Source organism: Sphaerodactylus townsendi, linkage group LG15, assembly GCF_021028975.2.
Source record: "Sphaerodactylus townsendi isolate TG3544 linkage group LG15, MPM_Stown_v2.3, whole genome shotgun sequence".
NCBI lineage: Eukaryota > Metazoa > Chordata > Lepidosauria > Squamata > Sphaerodactylidae > Sphaerodactylus > Sphaerodactylus townsendi.
The window spans coordinates 3237939-3256381 of record NC_059439.1 but is presented as its reverse complement, the minus strand read 5'-3'; the positions used below and the strand labels follow the sequence as shown (position 1 = coordinate 3256381).

General features: G+C 48.9%; 2 protein-coding genes across 2 annotated transcripts in view; both read right to left on the bottom strand.

Moving 5' to 3' along the window:
* Positions 1 to 18443, bottom strand: part of KCNH6 (potassium voltage-gated channel subfamily H member 6) — a 534004-nt gene that overhangs the window by 111858 nt on the left and 403703 nt on the right. The gene's annotated exons all lie outside the window — the stretch shown is intronic.
* Positions 1 to 18443, bottom strand: part of ACE (angiotensin I converting enzyme) — a 67535-nt gene that overhangs the window by 2818 nt on the left and 46274 nt on the right. The window contains 11 exon segments of the mRNA XM_048517069.1: positions 40 to 227; positions 1948 to 2070; positions 2207 to 2305; positions 2808 to 2952; positions 3893 to 4123; positions 5849 to 6017; positions 7860 to 7957; positions 9028 to 9270; positions 10609 to 10752; positions 13239 to 13320; positions 15972 to 16130. Of these exon segments, the coding sequence (XP_048373026.1) occupies positions 40 to 227; positions 1948 to 2070; positions 2207 to 2305; positions 2808 to 2952; positions 3893 to 4123; positions 5849 to 6017; positions 7860 to 7957; positions 9028 to 9270; positions 10609 to 10752; positions 13239 to 13320; positions 15972 to 16130 (1681 nt within the window).

Sequence of the window (18443 nt, the reverse complement as noted above, 5' to 3'; positions counted from 1 at the left end):
TTGCTTCTGAATAGGACCCCATTTAAAAGCTTTCCGTACCTGAAAAGGGAGTCCAAGTGTATTCGGGCCAGCCCAGGTTTTCCGCGTTTTTCACATTCTCATTGATGAGCCAGTTTTTCAGTGGTTCAAAATAAGTCAACAAGGCCTCTGCTGACATGTTGGGTTGTCCTGTGATAAGCTGCATGGCTTCAGGCCATGGCTTGCTGAAGCCCAGTTTCATGGCATTCCTGCAGAAAATTAAATGTGTGTCCATGGGTGCATGTGAGCATGGTGAACTGTGACAGGATACTTGTACAACGCTACAGGAACATCAACAGAGTCTGGCCAGATGGGATCCATGGTCCACTTAGTTTAGCACTCTGCCTAAATGCCACCACGATGCCCCTGGGAATACCTCAAGCCATCCCCAGCAAGGGGTTTTTAGGAACTCTCTCCTTTTGATGACATAACCACTGCCTGTGGCCACATTTTATGTCAAAGAATTCCGTACATGAGACAAATCTTCCCCTCTATTTATCTTGTCCATATCATAATTATATAACATTTTGCAAGCATTTATCTTGTGTTGTAACGGGGTTCATAGGGCCTTATCTAATTCTTTCATAGTATAATTCATGGAGCAAAGATTCACCCACAATTTACACACAGTGTCATGTGTGTAACCATGTCACCATGTCATGTAACCATGACACACCGTGACACAGTGTCATGGTTAAGATGATTTATTTATTTATTTATTTATTTAATTATATTTATATACCGCCCTCCCCAAAGGCTCAGGGCGGTGTCCATCAATAATAAAACAATTTAAAAACATCATAATATATAGATTACATAAAATAATACATAAAACCAAGACTATGGGTAAGCTTCCAGCCCCTCCCTCCCCCCCCTTTATACTGCGGGGAGGCCAGATGTTCTTCTGGCCGGAGTTGACATCGTCCCAGCTATTAGATACCTGTCGGAACAGGTCCGTTTTACAGGCCCTGCGGAAACTTTGTAAGTCCACTTGGAGTCTTGATCTCACCTACAAACCCTGTTCCCACCAGGTAGAAGTGCCAGAAACGTAAAACCTGGCTCTTGTAGAGGCCAGCCGGATCGCCTTGGGGCCAGGGATCACCAGTAGGTCCACCTCCGATGAGCGGAGGGGCCTAGAAGGGCGATATAGGGAGAGATGGTCCCTCAGATAAGCTTTCTTGCCTTAAAACAAGAAAGTAAACCCAAACTGAATTGCCCAGGCAGTAGACAACCAGGAGCTGAGCAACTGTGGTGGCAATAAGCTTTATACTTATTACCAGTGATGTCAACACCCCTTCAATTTGGTGAGCATCACCCAAACCAAATTCCTCTTCCTGATGCTCATCCCCGCTACAAATGCTGCACATCTGGAGTGCATCTCCATCCAAGAATTTGAGACCAGGACAGAGATAGGTTGGAAAGAAGGCTGGCTTCCCTGATGTTTTTATTTTTATTTTGCATCACCAGCCTAGCTAAAGGGACAGTGGTGTAGTGCCCACGGGGAGGGGGGGTGCGACGCCCCGGGCAGAGCAGCGGCAGAGGTGTGGCCAGGCTTTCAAGGGGGCGTGGCAGGGGTGTTCTGGGGGAGGGGCGGGTGATGCCACAGTAGGGGCGCAGGACATGCGTGCGCCCTGGGCGCAATTTCCTCCTTGCTTCGCCTCTGTAGAGGGATGCAGCCCGGCTGCAATGTGAGAACACCCCCCAGCTCCCTGTGTGCAAGTCTGCTGCTTAGTATGCAGGCCGCTCACTGATGCTTTGCTTGTTCTGAGAATGATGGGCTGAGACAAGAGGGGGCTGCAGGAGGCAACACAGAACCCGTCCTCAAATCTGAGATAGTCCTCATGTGTCAAATTATGCCTTAAGGGGAAAGAACTTCTACAAAGCAGAATCCGTACCAGAATCTGTTAAAAAAACAACAACCCCACTTACCCCAGAATTGTTCCGGCTTCCTTTGACTGATAGATATCACACTTATGCAAGGGCCCCACATGACCAGCCGCTTTGCACAGAGCTTGGTGGAACTGGAATTGGATTATGAAGCTGACAAAGTATCTGGAAGGCAGATGGACCACATGAGCGAATGGAAGGCAAAGACCACACTACACTTTTCATAGTTGAAACAATCATTCTGGGAGGGGGGGCGGAGAGGCAGGCACAGGACAGCAGGGCACCAGAGTCTTCTTCTTACCTGACATAAGGGACATTGGCAGGAATGTGAAATTTTGCTCCTGGATCAAAATCCTCTTCTGATCTGGGCACGGGTGGACACAAACCTTGGTACTTTAATCTAAGTTGAAAGAAAATATCACTGGCTAAGCTGGAAGGCTGGTGTGCCCAAAAACCACTCTCGCAGAGATGAACATTGTTACAACAGTGTGTAGGAATGTCCTGCCTGAAGGGGCATGGGCCCAGGTGCCCAGCGAGAAGGGGCATGGGCCCAGATGCCCAGCTAGGCCTCTGCTCAGACCCACAGGACATTTTGCCCACCTCCTCCCAGAATTTCTGGTTTGACTTTCCTCGTCTCCAAGGAGAGCATCATGCTTGGAGTCTTTCCTTCCTTCTTCTTTTATAAGGTCTGCTGTCCAAGATGGTGCCCAGAAGCAGAATGCTTTCCTAAGGGGCCACCAGCAGTCCAGAAGCAGGAAGGCACTCGCTCTGTCTGGGTTTCACCCTTGAAACTGCCAGAAGGGAGTTAGCAGTGATCAAGCCTGTCCATAGTAGCACACTTGGAGGCCAAGGCGGAATGCAGCTGAAAGGCTAGAAGGCCCCTCTGCCAGCTGCTCACCCACCTGAGGTTCCACCACTGTTGGTTGTACTCATCATCGTTAATCCGTCCATCAAACACTTTCCACCTCCACTGGTCCATTAGGTAGCCAAAGGGCAGAAAAGCAATCTTGTCCAGTGCAATGCTCATCAGGTAGTTAATGTCACTCTCTGGTCAGAAAGAGGAGGAGCCAAATGTTAGCATGCTGGAAGCCCCCACCCACCCCCCGCACCATTCTTTCTAGGGATTCATCTCTGACCTCTCCTTTCCTCAGATGACGAAGTTTCGAAAACTGTAGAAACTTCGCAATTCATTCACATTTAATTATTCAGAATATTATTTTATTTACTTCACTTATTATACCCCATCTTTTTCCCCAAAGCAGAGCCAAAGGGGCTTACATAGTTCTCCCTGCCTCTATTTTATCCTCATGACAACCCTATGAAGTAGGCTAGGCTGGGACTGTATGACTGGCACAAGGTTCACCCAGCAAGCTCCCGTGGCAGAGTGGGGGATTTGAATTGAATCTGTGGCCATTTGTGCACTTGTGTGTTCCCTGCAATGAGCCTACATTTCCTTTGGGAAGATTTTCAGTTGTGCACACATTTTCCCTCTTCCCAAACCCACCACACCACAGATCAGAGAGGCCCTGTGTTTCCAATGATAGGCAAAGTACAATTTCCCCCCTGCCTGCACAGGAACAGGAGATCAGACCACACTGGTGTGTGTTTTGGTTGCTCTGGGTTCTCTACTACTCCCCGCCGCCCCTTGCACATGCAAGAGCAGTCCCACCCACTCCTTGGCCAGCATTCCCCAGACATCGATGGGACTTTCTTCTTTTTAAACTTTCCTGATTTTAAAATTTCTAACGCTCAGAGCCCTCCCCCACCAAAAGGCAGCAAAGAACCTCCCAACCCAGACACCAATGGGGGCCTCTTCTTTCCACCCCTCTTTTTAAATTTTTTTTTAATTACGTTGCTTAAGTCTAAGGAACGGAGAACTCTTGAGTATAACAGCCCCTGAGGCATGTAACTCTCAGGTTATTATGATTTCTGCTGTGTTACTGTGGGACAGTTCCTCCAGCACCTTGGGTGGCCCCATCCTGCTTACCCAGGTTGTCTTCTACCCGATCCAGCAGATTGATGCTGTACAGATGCTTCGGGGTGGACACTGACAAGGCCATGACATCTCCTATAGCTTCATGAAACCCAGGATTGGCCCCATCACGGAAGGATATGTGCTGTTCTTTGTACTGCAGGAAGTATTGCACATGGCCCATTTCATGGTGAACTGTGATGAGATCGTCCATATTCACAACAGTGCACTGTTTAATCCTGAAACAAGAGAGAAGGGAGGAGCATATATACGAGAAGACGAAGAAGAAGAGTTTGGATTTATATCCCCCCTTTCTCTCCTGTAGGAGACTCAAAGGGGCTGACAATCTCCTTGCCCTTCCCCCCTCACAACAAACACCCTGTGAAGTCGGTGGGGCTGAGAGAGCTCCGAGAAGCTGTGACTAGCCCAAGGTCACCCAGCTGGCATGTGTGGGAGTGCATGGGCTAATCTGAATTCCCCAGATAAGCCTCCACAGCATAAGCAGCAGAGTGAGGAATCAAACCCGGTTCCTCCAGATTAGAATGCACCTGCTCTTAACCACTATGCCACTGCTGCTAAGGAACACTAAGGGAAGGGAACTGTCTGCATTCACTCATAAATGTTCATTTCCTCAAAGTCCACAAGTCAACCTGCTCCAACCAGTTTGGGAAGAGCTACAAGCAGACAGAAGGCAACACACAGAAGTATCAGAGATTTATTGAGCAACAGCTGAAGGTGACTTTAGAAAGGAAGCCTGCCAGAAATGGCGAGGAAGGATGCACCCAAGAAGACAGGGGTCACCGGGGTGGAGTCAAACACCTTGCTGAGCTAGAAGCCAGCACCAGGCTGATGAGACAGGAGCTCATCCCTCCCAGCTGGCAGCTTCAGGCATCCTATAACAGTGGTGGCGAACCTTTGGCACTCCAGATGTTATGGACTACAATTCCCATCAGCCCCTGCCAATTGGCCATGCTGGCAGGGGCTGATGGGAATAATGAAGTCCCATAACATCTGGAGATGGAGTCCTGATCCTATAAGTTCCCACAAAATCTTCCTCAATACATTTGAGGGTTCTTGTCAGCCCAGAAAGGTTCTTTGTTCCTACAGCTGTTTCAGGAAGGCTCTTCCCAAAATGGTACACCTTGAGCCTTCCCCCTGATTTCTGATTTCGGTTTGTTTATAGTTAATACGTGGCTATTGGTTTTTTATTTGCAAGAACAAGGAAAGTGAGAGTGAATGTAGGCAAGGTAGGGGAGAGGAAAGGATGAAACAGAGAAAATAGAACACCCAACAGAAAGACAGAGGCAGACATGGCCCCCAAATTCTGCTTGAAGGAAGCCAAAATGAGTCGTCCCAGCTACTCAGGTTAATTATACATTCTTTCAGCTGCATGAGCCAAGCCAAGTTTGGGAAGCCCAGTCTGAGAAGGGCTTGGAGTAGGAAGAAAGATGACCAAGTGAGCAGCCGAAGGGCAGCAAAGAGTTTGGCTTCTAAGAGCGAGGTGCATGTTAAGAACGTAAGAACATAAGAACAAGCCTGCTGGATCAGACCAGAGTCCATCTAGTCCAGCACTCTGCTACTTGCAGTGGCCCACCAGGTGCCTTTGGGAGCTCCCATGCAGGATGTGAAAGCAATGGGAGCGGCTGCTGCTGCTCCCGAGCACCTGGTCTGCTCAGGCATTTGCAATCTCAGATCAAGAGGATCAAGATTGGGAGCCATAGATTGACTTCTCCTCCATCAATCTGTCCAAGCCCCTTTTAAATGTTAACGAAGCCCACAGTCCTGGGGTGACAAAGGTCAGGATCGGGATGCTCCTGCAGAACAGTGCCAAACGGGAGCCACCTTCCACCCATGCAGGGATCTGGAGGAGAGAGCCCTGCCGAACAGACATCAAGATCAGAAACCCCGGGAGAGGAGGGCCACCAAAGGTTTGCCTCCCAGTGATATAAGCGGAAGCACCACAAGAGAGTCCCTTGCCCCGGTTGTAGAAGTCCCAGGCAGAGGCGTGGCACACCACTTCCCTGCCATCTGCTGGTTTCTCCAGCATGGACCGGTTCCAGAACTCCTGAGGCATCGGGATGAGACCCAGGGACTTGAAGAAGCTGTCCGACTGTTCAAACATCCTCTTTGGGGTCCAGCCCTGTGGAGAAGACAGGAAGAGTCTGAAGGAGGGACGTGGGAAAGGCTGCAGCGTGATTGGCCGGAGGATGAGGCAAGCTCCAATCCCGCGCTGGCTCCCTTGGTGCCCACCAGTGTGAGGTGGGATCCAGCAGGTTCCACCAGTTCCCAAAAAAAAATTGGGTTACTAATTACAGTGTGTGCCAAGGAGGGTTACTAGCTCTGGGTCTGCTTTTCCGTTAGAAATTCCATTAGGTCCAAAAATCATAAAGTCCTGTTGTTTCCTATGTGGCTGGTTAGCGAAGGTAGGAAACGGAATCATTCTCCCTGCTCCAGCTTCCTGCCTCATTCTCTTCTTTTCAGCCATTCACCAACCTACTCTTTATCAGCCTCCCATCCTCAGCTATATTTATTATTTATCTATTTCATTTATACATCAACTTGCTCCACAGTGCAGACCAAAGCAGTTTACATGTTTCTCCTCTCCCCTTTTTTTATCTGCACAACAACTTTGCGAGGTAGAGCAGGCTGAAAGTATGTGTCCAAAATCAGCCAGTGAGCATCCCTGGCAAGATGGGGGTTCAGCAAGTCTCCAGGCCCCTACACACAAACTCTAATAGTGGTTCTCAACCTGTGGTCAGCGACCCCTTTGAAGTCAACAACCCCTTCACAGAGTGCGCCTAAGACCATCGGAAAACACATATTTCCGATGGTCTTAGGACTCAGGACCTAAATAATTTTATGGCTGGGGTCCCTTACAACATGAGGAACTGTATTAAAGGGTCGTGGCATTGGGAAGGTTGAGAACCACTGCTCTAACTGCTATGCCACGCTGGCATCCGTAGGGTGGCTGCTGTTGAACAGTAGCAAGCAGACAGGACTTGTTGAGTCATGCAGGTTGGGTGGTATCAAGTCTCCCAGAGGCTGCTGCCAGGCCGAGAGCGTCAGCCTCCAGAGAGGACCCAGAGATTTCCTGGAACTCCAACTGAATTCCAGATGACAGAGATTTTTCCCCCTGGAGAAAATTGCTGCTTTTTAAAGGGAGGGAGGGGGAGATTTATTACATTATGTTCAGCTAAGGCCTCTCCCCTCTCCAAACCTGGGATATTTTTCAGTTCTGCCGACAGATCTTTTTCTGCACTGCTGTAGTCTCTGGATTGAAGTATCCTCAGGTTTGGCTGACTTGACTATTAGTAAATTAATACAAACAAAATTAGGAATCCGGACCTAACAAATGGTTGGCTTCAGGGCCTCCCGGAATCTACTGTAATCCCAGCCCTTCCTGTGAAGCCCCCAACTTAGAAGCGTGGAGGAGGAGGAGGAGGAGGAGGAGGAGAAGAAGAAGAAGAAGAAGAAGAGGAGGAGGAGGAGGAGGAGGAGGAGGAGTTTGGATTTATATCCCCCCTTTCTCTCTTGTGGGAGATGCAAAGGGGCCCCTGTCTCCTTGCCTTCCCCTCTAACAAACACCCTGTGAGGTGGGTGGGGCTGAGAGCTCCAGATAGCTGTGACTAGCCCAAGGTCATCCAGTTGGGAGTGTACAGGCTAGTCTGAATTCCCCAGATAAGCCTCCACAGCTCAGGCGGCAGAGCTGGGAATCAAACCCAGTTCCTCCAAATTAGACCCAAAGAGCTCTTAACCTCCTACGCCACTCCTTAGCCTAAAATGACCTTCTGCACCAAGTGAAAGTGTCCTTTCTTGGCAGCTCAGGTCCCAGCAAGACTGCAGCAGCTGTAAGTCCCGCCGTAAATGATGCCTAAAGCAAAAGAACTGCTTAGATGTTTACCCCAGAGGGCTTCGAAAGAGGGGTTGTGTGCAAGTAACCACGAATGTGTGCAAGTGACCACGAAAGCCCCGGTTTGCCCACCTGACTTTTCATAGCTGGTGTCGCATCCACTTTGATGGCGTTAGGGAAGGGCATGACAAGCCCAAAAATATTTGCCCAGGACTGGGCCCACATGTTGCCTACGAGAAAAACAGAGGAAGATAAGCATGATCACAGGCCTCGACATTCAGGAAAAAATAAACGGTTGCTTCCTGTCAAAGTTGCAGCTACGGGCAAACTCCCCTCCCCGGCAGCTACATGCTCACCCCATAGGATCTCATATTCTTATGGGATCTGCTGCTGCTGCTGCTGCCCTACAATTGGGCCCTCTGTGCTCCTGTCCCTAAGAGTCATTAGCAGAGCTTGGGCATGCAGCTCGGGGTGGGGTGAAGGCAGTGGTTGGATCCAAAAATTTTAGTAACCAGTTCCCATGGTGGTGGGATTCAAACAGTTAGTAAGCGCCAATGGGAACACAAGGCCCGAGAACCTGACGAGCGTGGCAGACATTCGAGGGCAGGGCATTAATAATTTCTGTTACTGTACAAAACTCTTACTACAAAAAAAAGTTCCTAATTTCCAGCTGGTATCTTTCTGTCCATAATTTAAACTCATTCCTAGCAAGTCCCTATGGTCTATAGCAGGAAACAACTGCTTTTCCTCTAATTGACTGCATGTCAAATACTTAATACTTTAAAATACTTAATTTCTTTTATGTACACTGACAGCATATGCACCGGAGACAAATTCCTTGTGTGTCCAATCACACTTGGCCAATAAAGATTCTATTCTATTCTATTCTATTCTATTCTATTCTATTTTGTTTCTAGAAATCAAAAGAAGGATACTCTCCTTAAACAAGGAACTTTACCATATTTCTAAAACATGTTTTAAAACAGCCCAACAGGAGAGTAGTCCGTTTTCTACCTTCACTAACCAGCCATATAGGAAGCGACGGGACTTTATGATTTTTGGACCTAATGGAATTTCCTAGCGGAAAAGCAGACCCAATTAGTAACCCCCTCTCGGCACACACAAATAATTAGTAACCCACTCTCGGGAACTGGTGAGAACCTGCTGGATCCCACCTCTGGGTGAAGGGGTTTCTGCCCAGCTTGCATTATTGGCTGCCTCTGAGGAACACAGACTCAGAAGGCACTGTTTTCCTCAGGCGTGGCCTAACACAGGAACAGAGCTCCTCTAAGCCCTTTGCCAGCCATGGGCTCAAGGCTGGCCAGGCACAGAAGTTCTGGAACATGCGAGCAAATGAGCTGGAATCCGGACCTTTGAGGTTGATATAGCTCAGCGCCCATTATCTCTTGTAAACCCGCCCGTGTCACGTAGGCATGTAAATTGAGGTATAGCGGCTGAAGCTGCTCCCAGATTGCCTCCAGGTCATCTTCAAACATGGGTGATTCATACAGGGACCGCCAGAAAGCCCCATTGTCCGCATGCCCTGCAGGAGTGAAAGCATCAAAGACCACTGGTAGTTTCCAGGTGGCAGAGGCGTACCTAGGCAAACTGGAGCCCTGTGCAAAACCTGAGTTTGATGCCCCCACATGAGCGGCCACCCTCCCCCACCATGATCAAACAATGATTTTTTCCACCAGATCGTTATAAAAAAACCATCGCATTATATAACATCCCCCAAATCTGGATTTAAAAAGAGAATCTGGGGAAATTTAGACAGTGCCTACAATATTATCCAGGGGGGGTGCAATTAAGATAGCAGCACCAAAGGTACAAGGTATCTTCGTGAGACCCTACTGATGATACCACCCAGGTTTGAGTGAAGTTTGTTCAGGGGGGTCCCAAGTTATGGACCTTCAAGGTGCCAGCCCCCATCTCCTATGCCAAGCTCCCATTGGGAAACTCCCTTTGGGAGTCCATAACTGGACTCCTAAACCAAACCTCCACCAAACCCGGGTCATATCATCAGGAGGAGGTCTCCCAACAAAAAAAACCCCTGAAATTTTGGTGCTGCTAGCCTAAAATCTACGCCCCACACTGGGCCAAAACAAGAAAAAAACACTGAAAATACAAAATCCCCCACAAACGAACCTGTAATTTTGTCGCCCACCACAAGGTGGCGCCCTGGGCAGCTGCCCACTTTGCCCAATGGGAGGAACGCCTCTGCCAGGTGGGGCCTGGAGACCTCCCAGAATTGCAACTGACCTTCAGATGACAGCAATCCGTTTCCCTGGAGAAAATGGCTGCTTGGGAGGTTGGGAGCTATGGAGGGATGCTCTTCCCTGCCTCATGCTCCACCCTCAAATCTCCAGGGACTTCCTTGCCTGGAGTGGGCAAAACTTTGCTGCGAGGACACGACAGTTGTGATCCAGAACCTGCCTGGAGAGCAACCTCCTTCTACTAAGAATAAGTCTGCAGGCCTATTCCACACTCTGCACATGGACTGTCACAGGAGCCACTGCAACGTGGTAGGCCAAAGGTGTTATCCCTGGATCTCTGGTGAGAATTGAGGCTAAGAGAGATTGTGCCTCGCCAAAGGCCACCTCCTGGATTTGGGACCAAGGTGAGATCTGAACCAGCAAATTTCTGGATCCCAGCTTCTTCTCTGAGCTGCCATAGGCTCACTCTGCTCTACAGCAGAAGTGGGAGAGACCATCCCAACGGCACGGCACGGCAGGGGGGCCGTTGTGGTGCGCAAGAGTGGAAGGATTGCCTTAAGACCCCTCTTGCAGACGTTTGCTGAGGCATGGGGCCTCTGGACTGACAGGCCCACTTCCCACAGCTAGACCCCATCTCGCCCCTTCACAGCGCATGACATACATACCGTTCAGTCGGGCAGCTTTATTGCTCAAAGTGACGTATCTCTTGTACTGGGAGCGGATCTTTTTCCCCGACACGTCCCGCCAGTCTTTCCAGGTGTTAAGCAGTTCATCATAGTCCCTCGATTGGGCCATGATGTCTGTCAGTTCTAAACAAGGAATAAACACAGGGATGACTCACATCCTGCATCCCTGGCTCTCTCCACTGCAGGCAAATCCAGCTGCTACCTTCTTTTCCCTGGGCCCAGAACCACGGGCCTCTTCCCCTCCTTCAAATACTTTCTCATAAATGCATGTGCCTATGTGGTGGTGAACCTTTGGCACTCCAGATGTTATGGACTACATTTCCCATCAGCCCCTGCCAGCATGGTCAATTGGCCATGCTGGCAGGGCTGTGAAATGTAGTCTAACATCTGATGGGATTCACTCCCTCCTGTACTCACTGAGTGACATTTTCACAGTCTTCTAGCATGGAAATAAATTGTCTTCCTCCCCGCCTCCTAAACCTAATTAACACTATTCGTTATCACACAAAACCAGATTTTATTTAGCCACCCTTCTTACATGGATAGCTATTTTCCAGTATTTAATCATTAAAATTAATTAACATTTTAGCAGCACCAATCATATTTCTAATTAACCTTCTAACACTGTCTCTTAAATTAATGAGGAAAACTGCTTCCAGTAAAAAAAAACTAACCACCACACCTGTGATGTCCAATAGCATTTTAGTACCTCCGGTCGAAGTCAGCACCAATTCCAAACATGCTGGAACTGAAAGGTTGAAGTCTTATTGTACAGAAGCCACCTTTCTTCTCTGAATTCTAAGCGGGATGATATCCTACAGAACCTAAATCGTCTCCCTTTTCACCACGTGACAGGAGAGCACAGAAGGAGGGTTACCGGCACATCCGGAGACGGTGGGGCCGGCACTCCCTGGAGATCAGTCTTTTGTTTGTTGTTATCCCACCCAGAAGGGGGCAACCCGAGGACCCACAGCCCCCAAAATCTCTCAAGTGATTATTATTTACATTTAATTCTGACTGAAAGGAACATAAAACAATTGTCAGACGCACTTGTGTTTTGCGATCCAGTGGAGAAATTGAGGTACCAGATGGACATGTATTCCTTTTGATTTGATTTCCTTTGCCTTAGGCTTTGCTTGCTGTTTAAAGCAGGGGTCTTCAAACTATGGCCCCCCAGATGTTTCATGAACAACAATTCCCCATCAATGGCCATGCTGGCAGGGGGCTGATAGAATTATGATCCTGAGCACGGGAACCCATGGTTGAACCAGTTCAAAAATAACGATTTCTTTCTGAGCCAGGCCAGCCACTGCTCCTTATGACCCTCAGACCAGGAAGCGTCAGGGACCTGGGAAAGAGCTGCTTGGTGGGTGGGGGGGGGCAAGGTGGGATTTCAGCTAGTGGCACAGACTCTGGGATCTCAGTTTCAGCAGTGCTCGAGTGCAGCCCGTTCTTCACTCTGATGCAATAAACTGATTTCGTTGGAACCTGAGTCTGGTTATTGGGATGGAGTGAATTTTCACCACAGTAAGATGCCTCTGCTCCTTCCCAGTCCACTGGGCAAGTCTGCTTCCTACAGGCAGGGGCAGAGGTGTAGCTCCAAGGGGACAGGGGAACGACACACTGGGTGCACGCCCTTGTGGGGGTGTGGTGAGGGCATTCAGAATGGAAGGGTGGTCCAGGGCAGGGGCAGAACCCAGGGTTTTCCTCGTTGCTACGCCTCTGGGCAGGGGAGGAACCCAGGCCCCTATTTGAATCTCCTCAGTCTTTGCAAGCACAACTGCTTATCGGCACATGTAAATAAAACCTTTGCCTCTTTTTCCTATGGTGAGGGAAGGGGGGATATAGCCTTAGCCTGAATCTCTTCCACCTCCCCCCCAGACACCCAAACAAACACACAAACACACACACACATACACCCATACACAAACAGTTTTTATGCAAAACAATCTTTTATTTTTGCTTAGCAAGCAAATGGCAAAGCCCGAAGAATTAAGTATCTCATACATATATACAATCAGAAAGCTGATTCACAGCTAGAGGAAGGGTCACACATAATTGGCAGAAAGTGGAAACTGTCATCTCTGCAGTTAATGCAATATTTTGTTTAAGGCATCTTGTATAGAAACATGAACTGGAATGATCCTATTTGGCAGGAAGACTGGCTAAGTATTTGGGTTGGATGACACCCCTGTCAAGCACAGATCTGCTGACTGAGTCTCCCTGCTTGCTGATTATTCTGCTGCCTAGGAAACTAAAACCAGAATATCCTTCGAAAGCTTCCAACCATCCTCGAATGTTGGGGAAAACTCTGTTCAGATTTGGAGAATTCACAGCATTTGCTATTCTGGGCTGGATTTTGTTTAGTAAATTTCCAATGACACATATCTACTGTCTTCTTTACTAGGATTAATTTAGGGGAACCATGGGTTAAAAGTAAGTTCCATTGGTTGAAAAAGTTATCTTGGAGTGCAGATTCATAATCCCGAAGCTTCAGATTTTGAAGCATTTTCCAGAAGTTCTATGGACTCAGGGAACTGAAGGTGGGGATGTGGGACGGGGTGGGGTGGGGGGTAGGGTTATTCCTGTCAGTTGTGGCTGGGACTTACCAGGATCCAGCGCCTTGCAGCCTTCTTTGCAGACTTTGGCTACACTGTAGGTTGTCTCCATGTCTGAGAGGAGCTGATTGTACTGAAAGAAGGATGGCCTCCAGTTATTGTGCTTTGAGAGCAGAATGGGTGCTTCCCTCTCAACCCCTCCAATGCAATGTCACTTCCCCGGCTCCAAGGCTCTCATTATACTCATAGCAAACGTATTTTTATGAATCAGAAGTGATCAAAAACATTTCTGTTTCTGGCACTCAGGGGCCAGACAGTGCAGCTGTGAAGACAGACAGTCCCGAGGCAGTGACTCAGACGCCTTCTGCTCCCACAACTTCTGCTCTTCTGACCCAAGAGTCCTACAGAATGAACTTTTCTCTTGTGGACCATTTGGCTACTTCCGAAACATCCGCGAAGGATCAAACAATTTTTTCAGCAGCAAGAATGGTTTAGAAGCCCCGGCCACCACTTCATCGAAAAACAGTGTGTAGAGGCGGGGGGGGGGGCGGAGTGACACAGGGGAGGAAAGAGACCGGAGGCTGCAGCCCTCCTGTAGCCACTGCCCTGTGCAGCTGCCCCTCTCTCAGTCGTTTTGTTTCCAGAAGGGCGTCTGCCATGTCACGAGAGAAAAACCACTGAAGACGACAAGGGAATGCCAGTGCCTAGGACCGTAGTGGCGAACCTTTGGCACTCCAAATGTTATGGACTACAATTCCCATCAGCCCCCTGCCAGCATGGCCAACTGGCCATGCTGGCAGGGGCTGATGGGAATTGTAGTCCATAACATCTGGAGTGCCAAAGGTTCGCCACCACTGGCCTAGGAGAACATTTTACCACCCCCTGCCTGTAGCCCACTGCTCCAGCAGAGAAGCAGTCCCCATCCAATTGACAAAGCTCTAGGTTTTGTAGCTTTCCATCATCCCTGCATTGGTCCAGCCACATGTGATAAGAATTCCATGCACAGGTGAAGCCTGTGTGTGTGTTGTGGGGGCGGGGGCGGGGGCGGGGGCGGGGGCGGGGTTAAGGTTCTGGGGTCCGGACCACTCAGGACTTTGAATGTTAAACCACACGCCTGAACTATCCTCACAAACCAGCTAGTCACCAATGCAACTCTTGTCTTACAGGCAAAATATTTTCTCTTCAACCAGCCACAATTTGGCTGATGCTTCCATTAGATATACTTTCTGAAACAGTCTTCAGAGAGCATGGAGCACATTAGAGGTTCCCACAGCACACGTCATGGGAGGGGGCAGATTTTCCTCACACCACAACTGACTCATCAAGTGAGCCTGGCACTCCTGGCCACACAGACCAAACAGCAGGCTCAGAAGGATCTCGAAGTTATGAACCTAATCCAGTGGCAGTGGTTCATATGCATGCAGAATAAGCGATCTATCTACTCCCAGTGGCGTATTTGCCTAGAGACAGGGGGTACGCTTTGTCCCTGGGCGCCACTGATCTAGTCAAGTGAGGGGTGCAAAATAGCCCCCCCCCACATGACCAGGAAGACGGCAGGGCAGCAGGAAGTCCCCTGAGGTCCAGGAAGTCCTGCTGCCTTGTCGTCTTCTGACGCCCTCGGCCCCGCTCATGTCATCATCGACATGGACGGGGCCAAGGAAGCCAGAGGACCCCAAGCCCCGCCCCCTCCTGGCTGCCAGCTCCAAGCGGGGGCGGAGTTCAGGGGTGGGGCCAGGGGTGGGCCCCGCCCCACTGTAGCAGGGGGACATCTGGAGAATGGATGTCTCTGGGCACCATTTCCCCCTGGTATGCCTCTGTCTATTCCCCAATTAAGAGGCTGTCTGTCACACCCCTGGTATTTCTTGGACGTCTCCCATCCAAACACTGCTGAGATTGGGCAAGACCAGGCTCACCTGGGGCTATCCAGGTCAGCATATGGATGGGAGAGAGAGAAAAAAAGAAGGAACAAAACATAATCCTAAGAGAAGACGCACACTGATTGTCCGCTGGACCGTCTGCCAGGTGGTCCCATGAGTTTTATGTTCCTATTGAAAGGGAGACCTGCAACAGGATGACTCCCACCAGATGGAGAAGACGCTCAGCACACTTTCTGTAACTCTGCTCATGGCCTGGAGCAAAACACCACAAAACTGTAGGCAGGCAGGCAGCTCCAAAGGCTACCATGGCTATACTGCAGGTCAGGCTGAGGTCCAGGAGAATCAATCGTGACATGCTCCACAGGAAAGATGTCTATTACCATGCCTAAGGCTCTTTCTGCCCACAAACTGTCAAACTGAAATGGCTCCATGTAACGAGTCTCATCCCAGGAAATCGAAAACGGAGCCGTTCATTACCTTGCCCAAAGAACATCAGCCAGAGACCAGCCTGTCATTACTCAGGTTCACAGAATATCAGGGAATTTTTTTAGCACCAGTCTTGAAATAGCCTCTCGAGGAAGCAGTCAAAGAAAACCCAGTGAGGGAGAGTGGAGAAAATGAGGAAGAAGGATTCAGTGTTCCCTGCCCCACGATGCCTGGGCACAAAATCTCCCATTCCCAAGGGCCTTTTCCAGAGAAAGAGGGATGTCACGGTTGCAAGCATTTGTGCTTATCATGTTGATAAGTCCCTCGAAATCAAACAGGACAGATCAAGGGAGAGCTGGTGAGAATCAGGATCACCTGGGGCTATGCAGGTCAGGGCTGTCAGCATACTGATGGGAGAGGAAATGTTAATTTCAAAAACCCAGCTATGGGAAGCATCCTACGGGGCCCAACTCTCACTCACCTCCTTCAGCTCCGCCTCGGACAGAGCTGCCCGCTCTATGTCACTCAGTTTCTTTAAAATGCGCTTGATGCTGGGGTCCTGGAAGTCAGTGGGATCGAACTGCCGAGCCTTCAGGCCATTCTGGAGTGTGTGGTTTGACATTTCCAGATTCTTTTCTAACTTCAGGACACATGTGGAGAAGGAACAGCTCAGGTTAACACAGCATAGAGCCGTGGGTCTCCTTACACATCTATCTCACCTTGTTCTTGGGGCTCCATGACTACCCTAGAACCCAGAGCTGCCTAACATTGCACCCAAGTGAAGCACAACCCTTGCACGGCCCCTGGGTGCCTCCTGAGCAGGTCATGTGGGGATCCTTTACAACTGTGCCCTCTACGAACTCCACGTGGAATTCAGGGACAGGGGTGCAGTTGAAACACTGATCAGCATTTACCTGGGCTCCTTCCCCCTTCAGAATTCCAGGTGAGGTTTAATGCTGGGCTTGGCTTCAAGCCTACAGTTGAAAGCTGAACCCAGCATCAAACTGAGCAGTTGGGCTAACCGGCTCCAGGTTTATACAGTTGCCTCCAGCACTACCTCCCCGCCTCACCTGCAGTTTAAAGCTGGACCCAGAAAAGCCCAGCCCAGCACTGAACAGCCCCCACCCTCCCGCAACTCCACACATGCATTCAACTGAGCCCCTGCAGTTGCGAGGGGGCGAATGACAACGTGCCCCCCATGTGACCCACCCCCAAGTGGCACCCCACCTCACATCCCTTCCTTACTATGCCACTGCTAAAACCACGTTCCAGTTTTTAAAAACCCAGTACATAAAGCTGCCTTATCGCCAGCCACTTCTTTGGTTCCTTTCTCCTGCTGTGGTCTTTTACCTGAGACCTGGGCTCATTCCGCACATGCAGAATAATGCACTTTCAAACTGCTTTCAGTGCTCTTTAAAGCTGTGCGGAATAGCAAAATCCACTTGCAAACAGTTGTGAAAGTGGTTTGAAAACGCATTATTTTGCGTGTGCGGAAGGGGCCCAGCTGGTTTGCTATTTGAGAACCCTTAAGGTGGAGATGCCAGAAATGTGACTTGGAGCTTTCTCCTTGCTAAGTGTATGATCTCCTTCCAAGGCAGACCATACCCCAATAAAATGGTAACACAAAACATCTGCTTAATGCAGATTTTAGCAAAGGGAATTCTATTATTATTTTATTATTAATTGAACTTGATAAACCGCCCACCTCCAAAGGGCTCTGGAGTGACTAGCACAGATATCTCTTTGTTCCTCATGATGCTGCCTATAGGTGGTCTAGTCAAGAGGACTTTCTTGGGAGATCTTATAGCGAGACAAACTGCATGTGTGGGAGGGAAGAGGGGAGGAGCAGTCGGCAAACCTATCCCAAGTGGCCCTTTTTAAAGCCCAAATCAGCTGCTTTGTTGACGTTTTATGAAACACTGACTTCTTGGCCCTCAGAAACCCTTCCCCTCTATAGACTGGAACCACCTGAGCTTCCAAACAGCCATTGCGCACACCCCATAGAGCAGGGGTGGCCAACCTATGGCGCTCCATATGTTCATGCACTACAATTCCCATCAGCGCCTGCCAGCAGGGCCAACTGGAAATTGTAGTCCATGAACATCTGGAGCACCGTAGGTTGGCCACCCCTGCCATAGAGCATGAGAAGTAATTCTGCTGTTGGCTTAAAAAACAGAGTGGAGAAGCTGCCCATTCTGTCTGTTTCAACCCGTGAGTTCTGGGGAATAAGGACCGAAAGAAACACGTGACGCACGTATGCTGCTCTGTGGCTATATTCTATACATTTTTTTGATACATATAAGCATACACATACAATCTACAATATTGAGTGCTAATACACTAAAATGACAGGTAAGTCTCTTTGGGAGAAGTCAAACGATTGTAATGATCAGAGCAAGGCTGTGTCGTTCATAGTATTAAAGGATACAGTCTTACTATTATTTCCATTCGCTGTATATCTAGTATCCCATGTGCAATTCTTTTTCTTTAAGTCTATAATCAATTTGCTGCTCTCAGGACATGTATCTGTTCATAATGGCCGCATCTCAAGCAAATCTGTATTCTCCCTCCGGAGACATTCCCATGTAGCAATTAAAGGAGCCTTATCTCAACAACGGAGAATTTGCAGAAGCTGCCCGCGTATATTCAGCCTTTCGGATGCCTTCATCAGTGCTACGTCCTTCATAAACGTTACAAATTAATTAAAACGTATGCATAAATAACACAATAAATATCTATTTAAAATTTATACACGTATGTAGTCTATATCAATTTATTACATTGTGTATTAGCACTCAGTATTGTACATTGTATGTGTATGCTTATATGTATCAAAAATGTATAGAATATAGCCACAGAGCAGCATACGTGCGTCACGTGTTTCTTTCGGTCCTTATTCCCCAGTTCTTAAAGGGCGCACGTACTTTCATTCATCAACCCGTGAGTTCCCCAG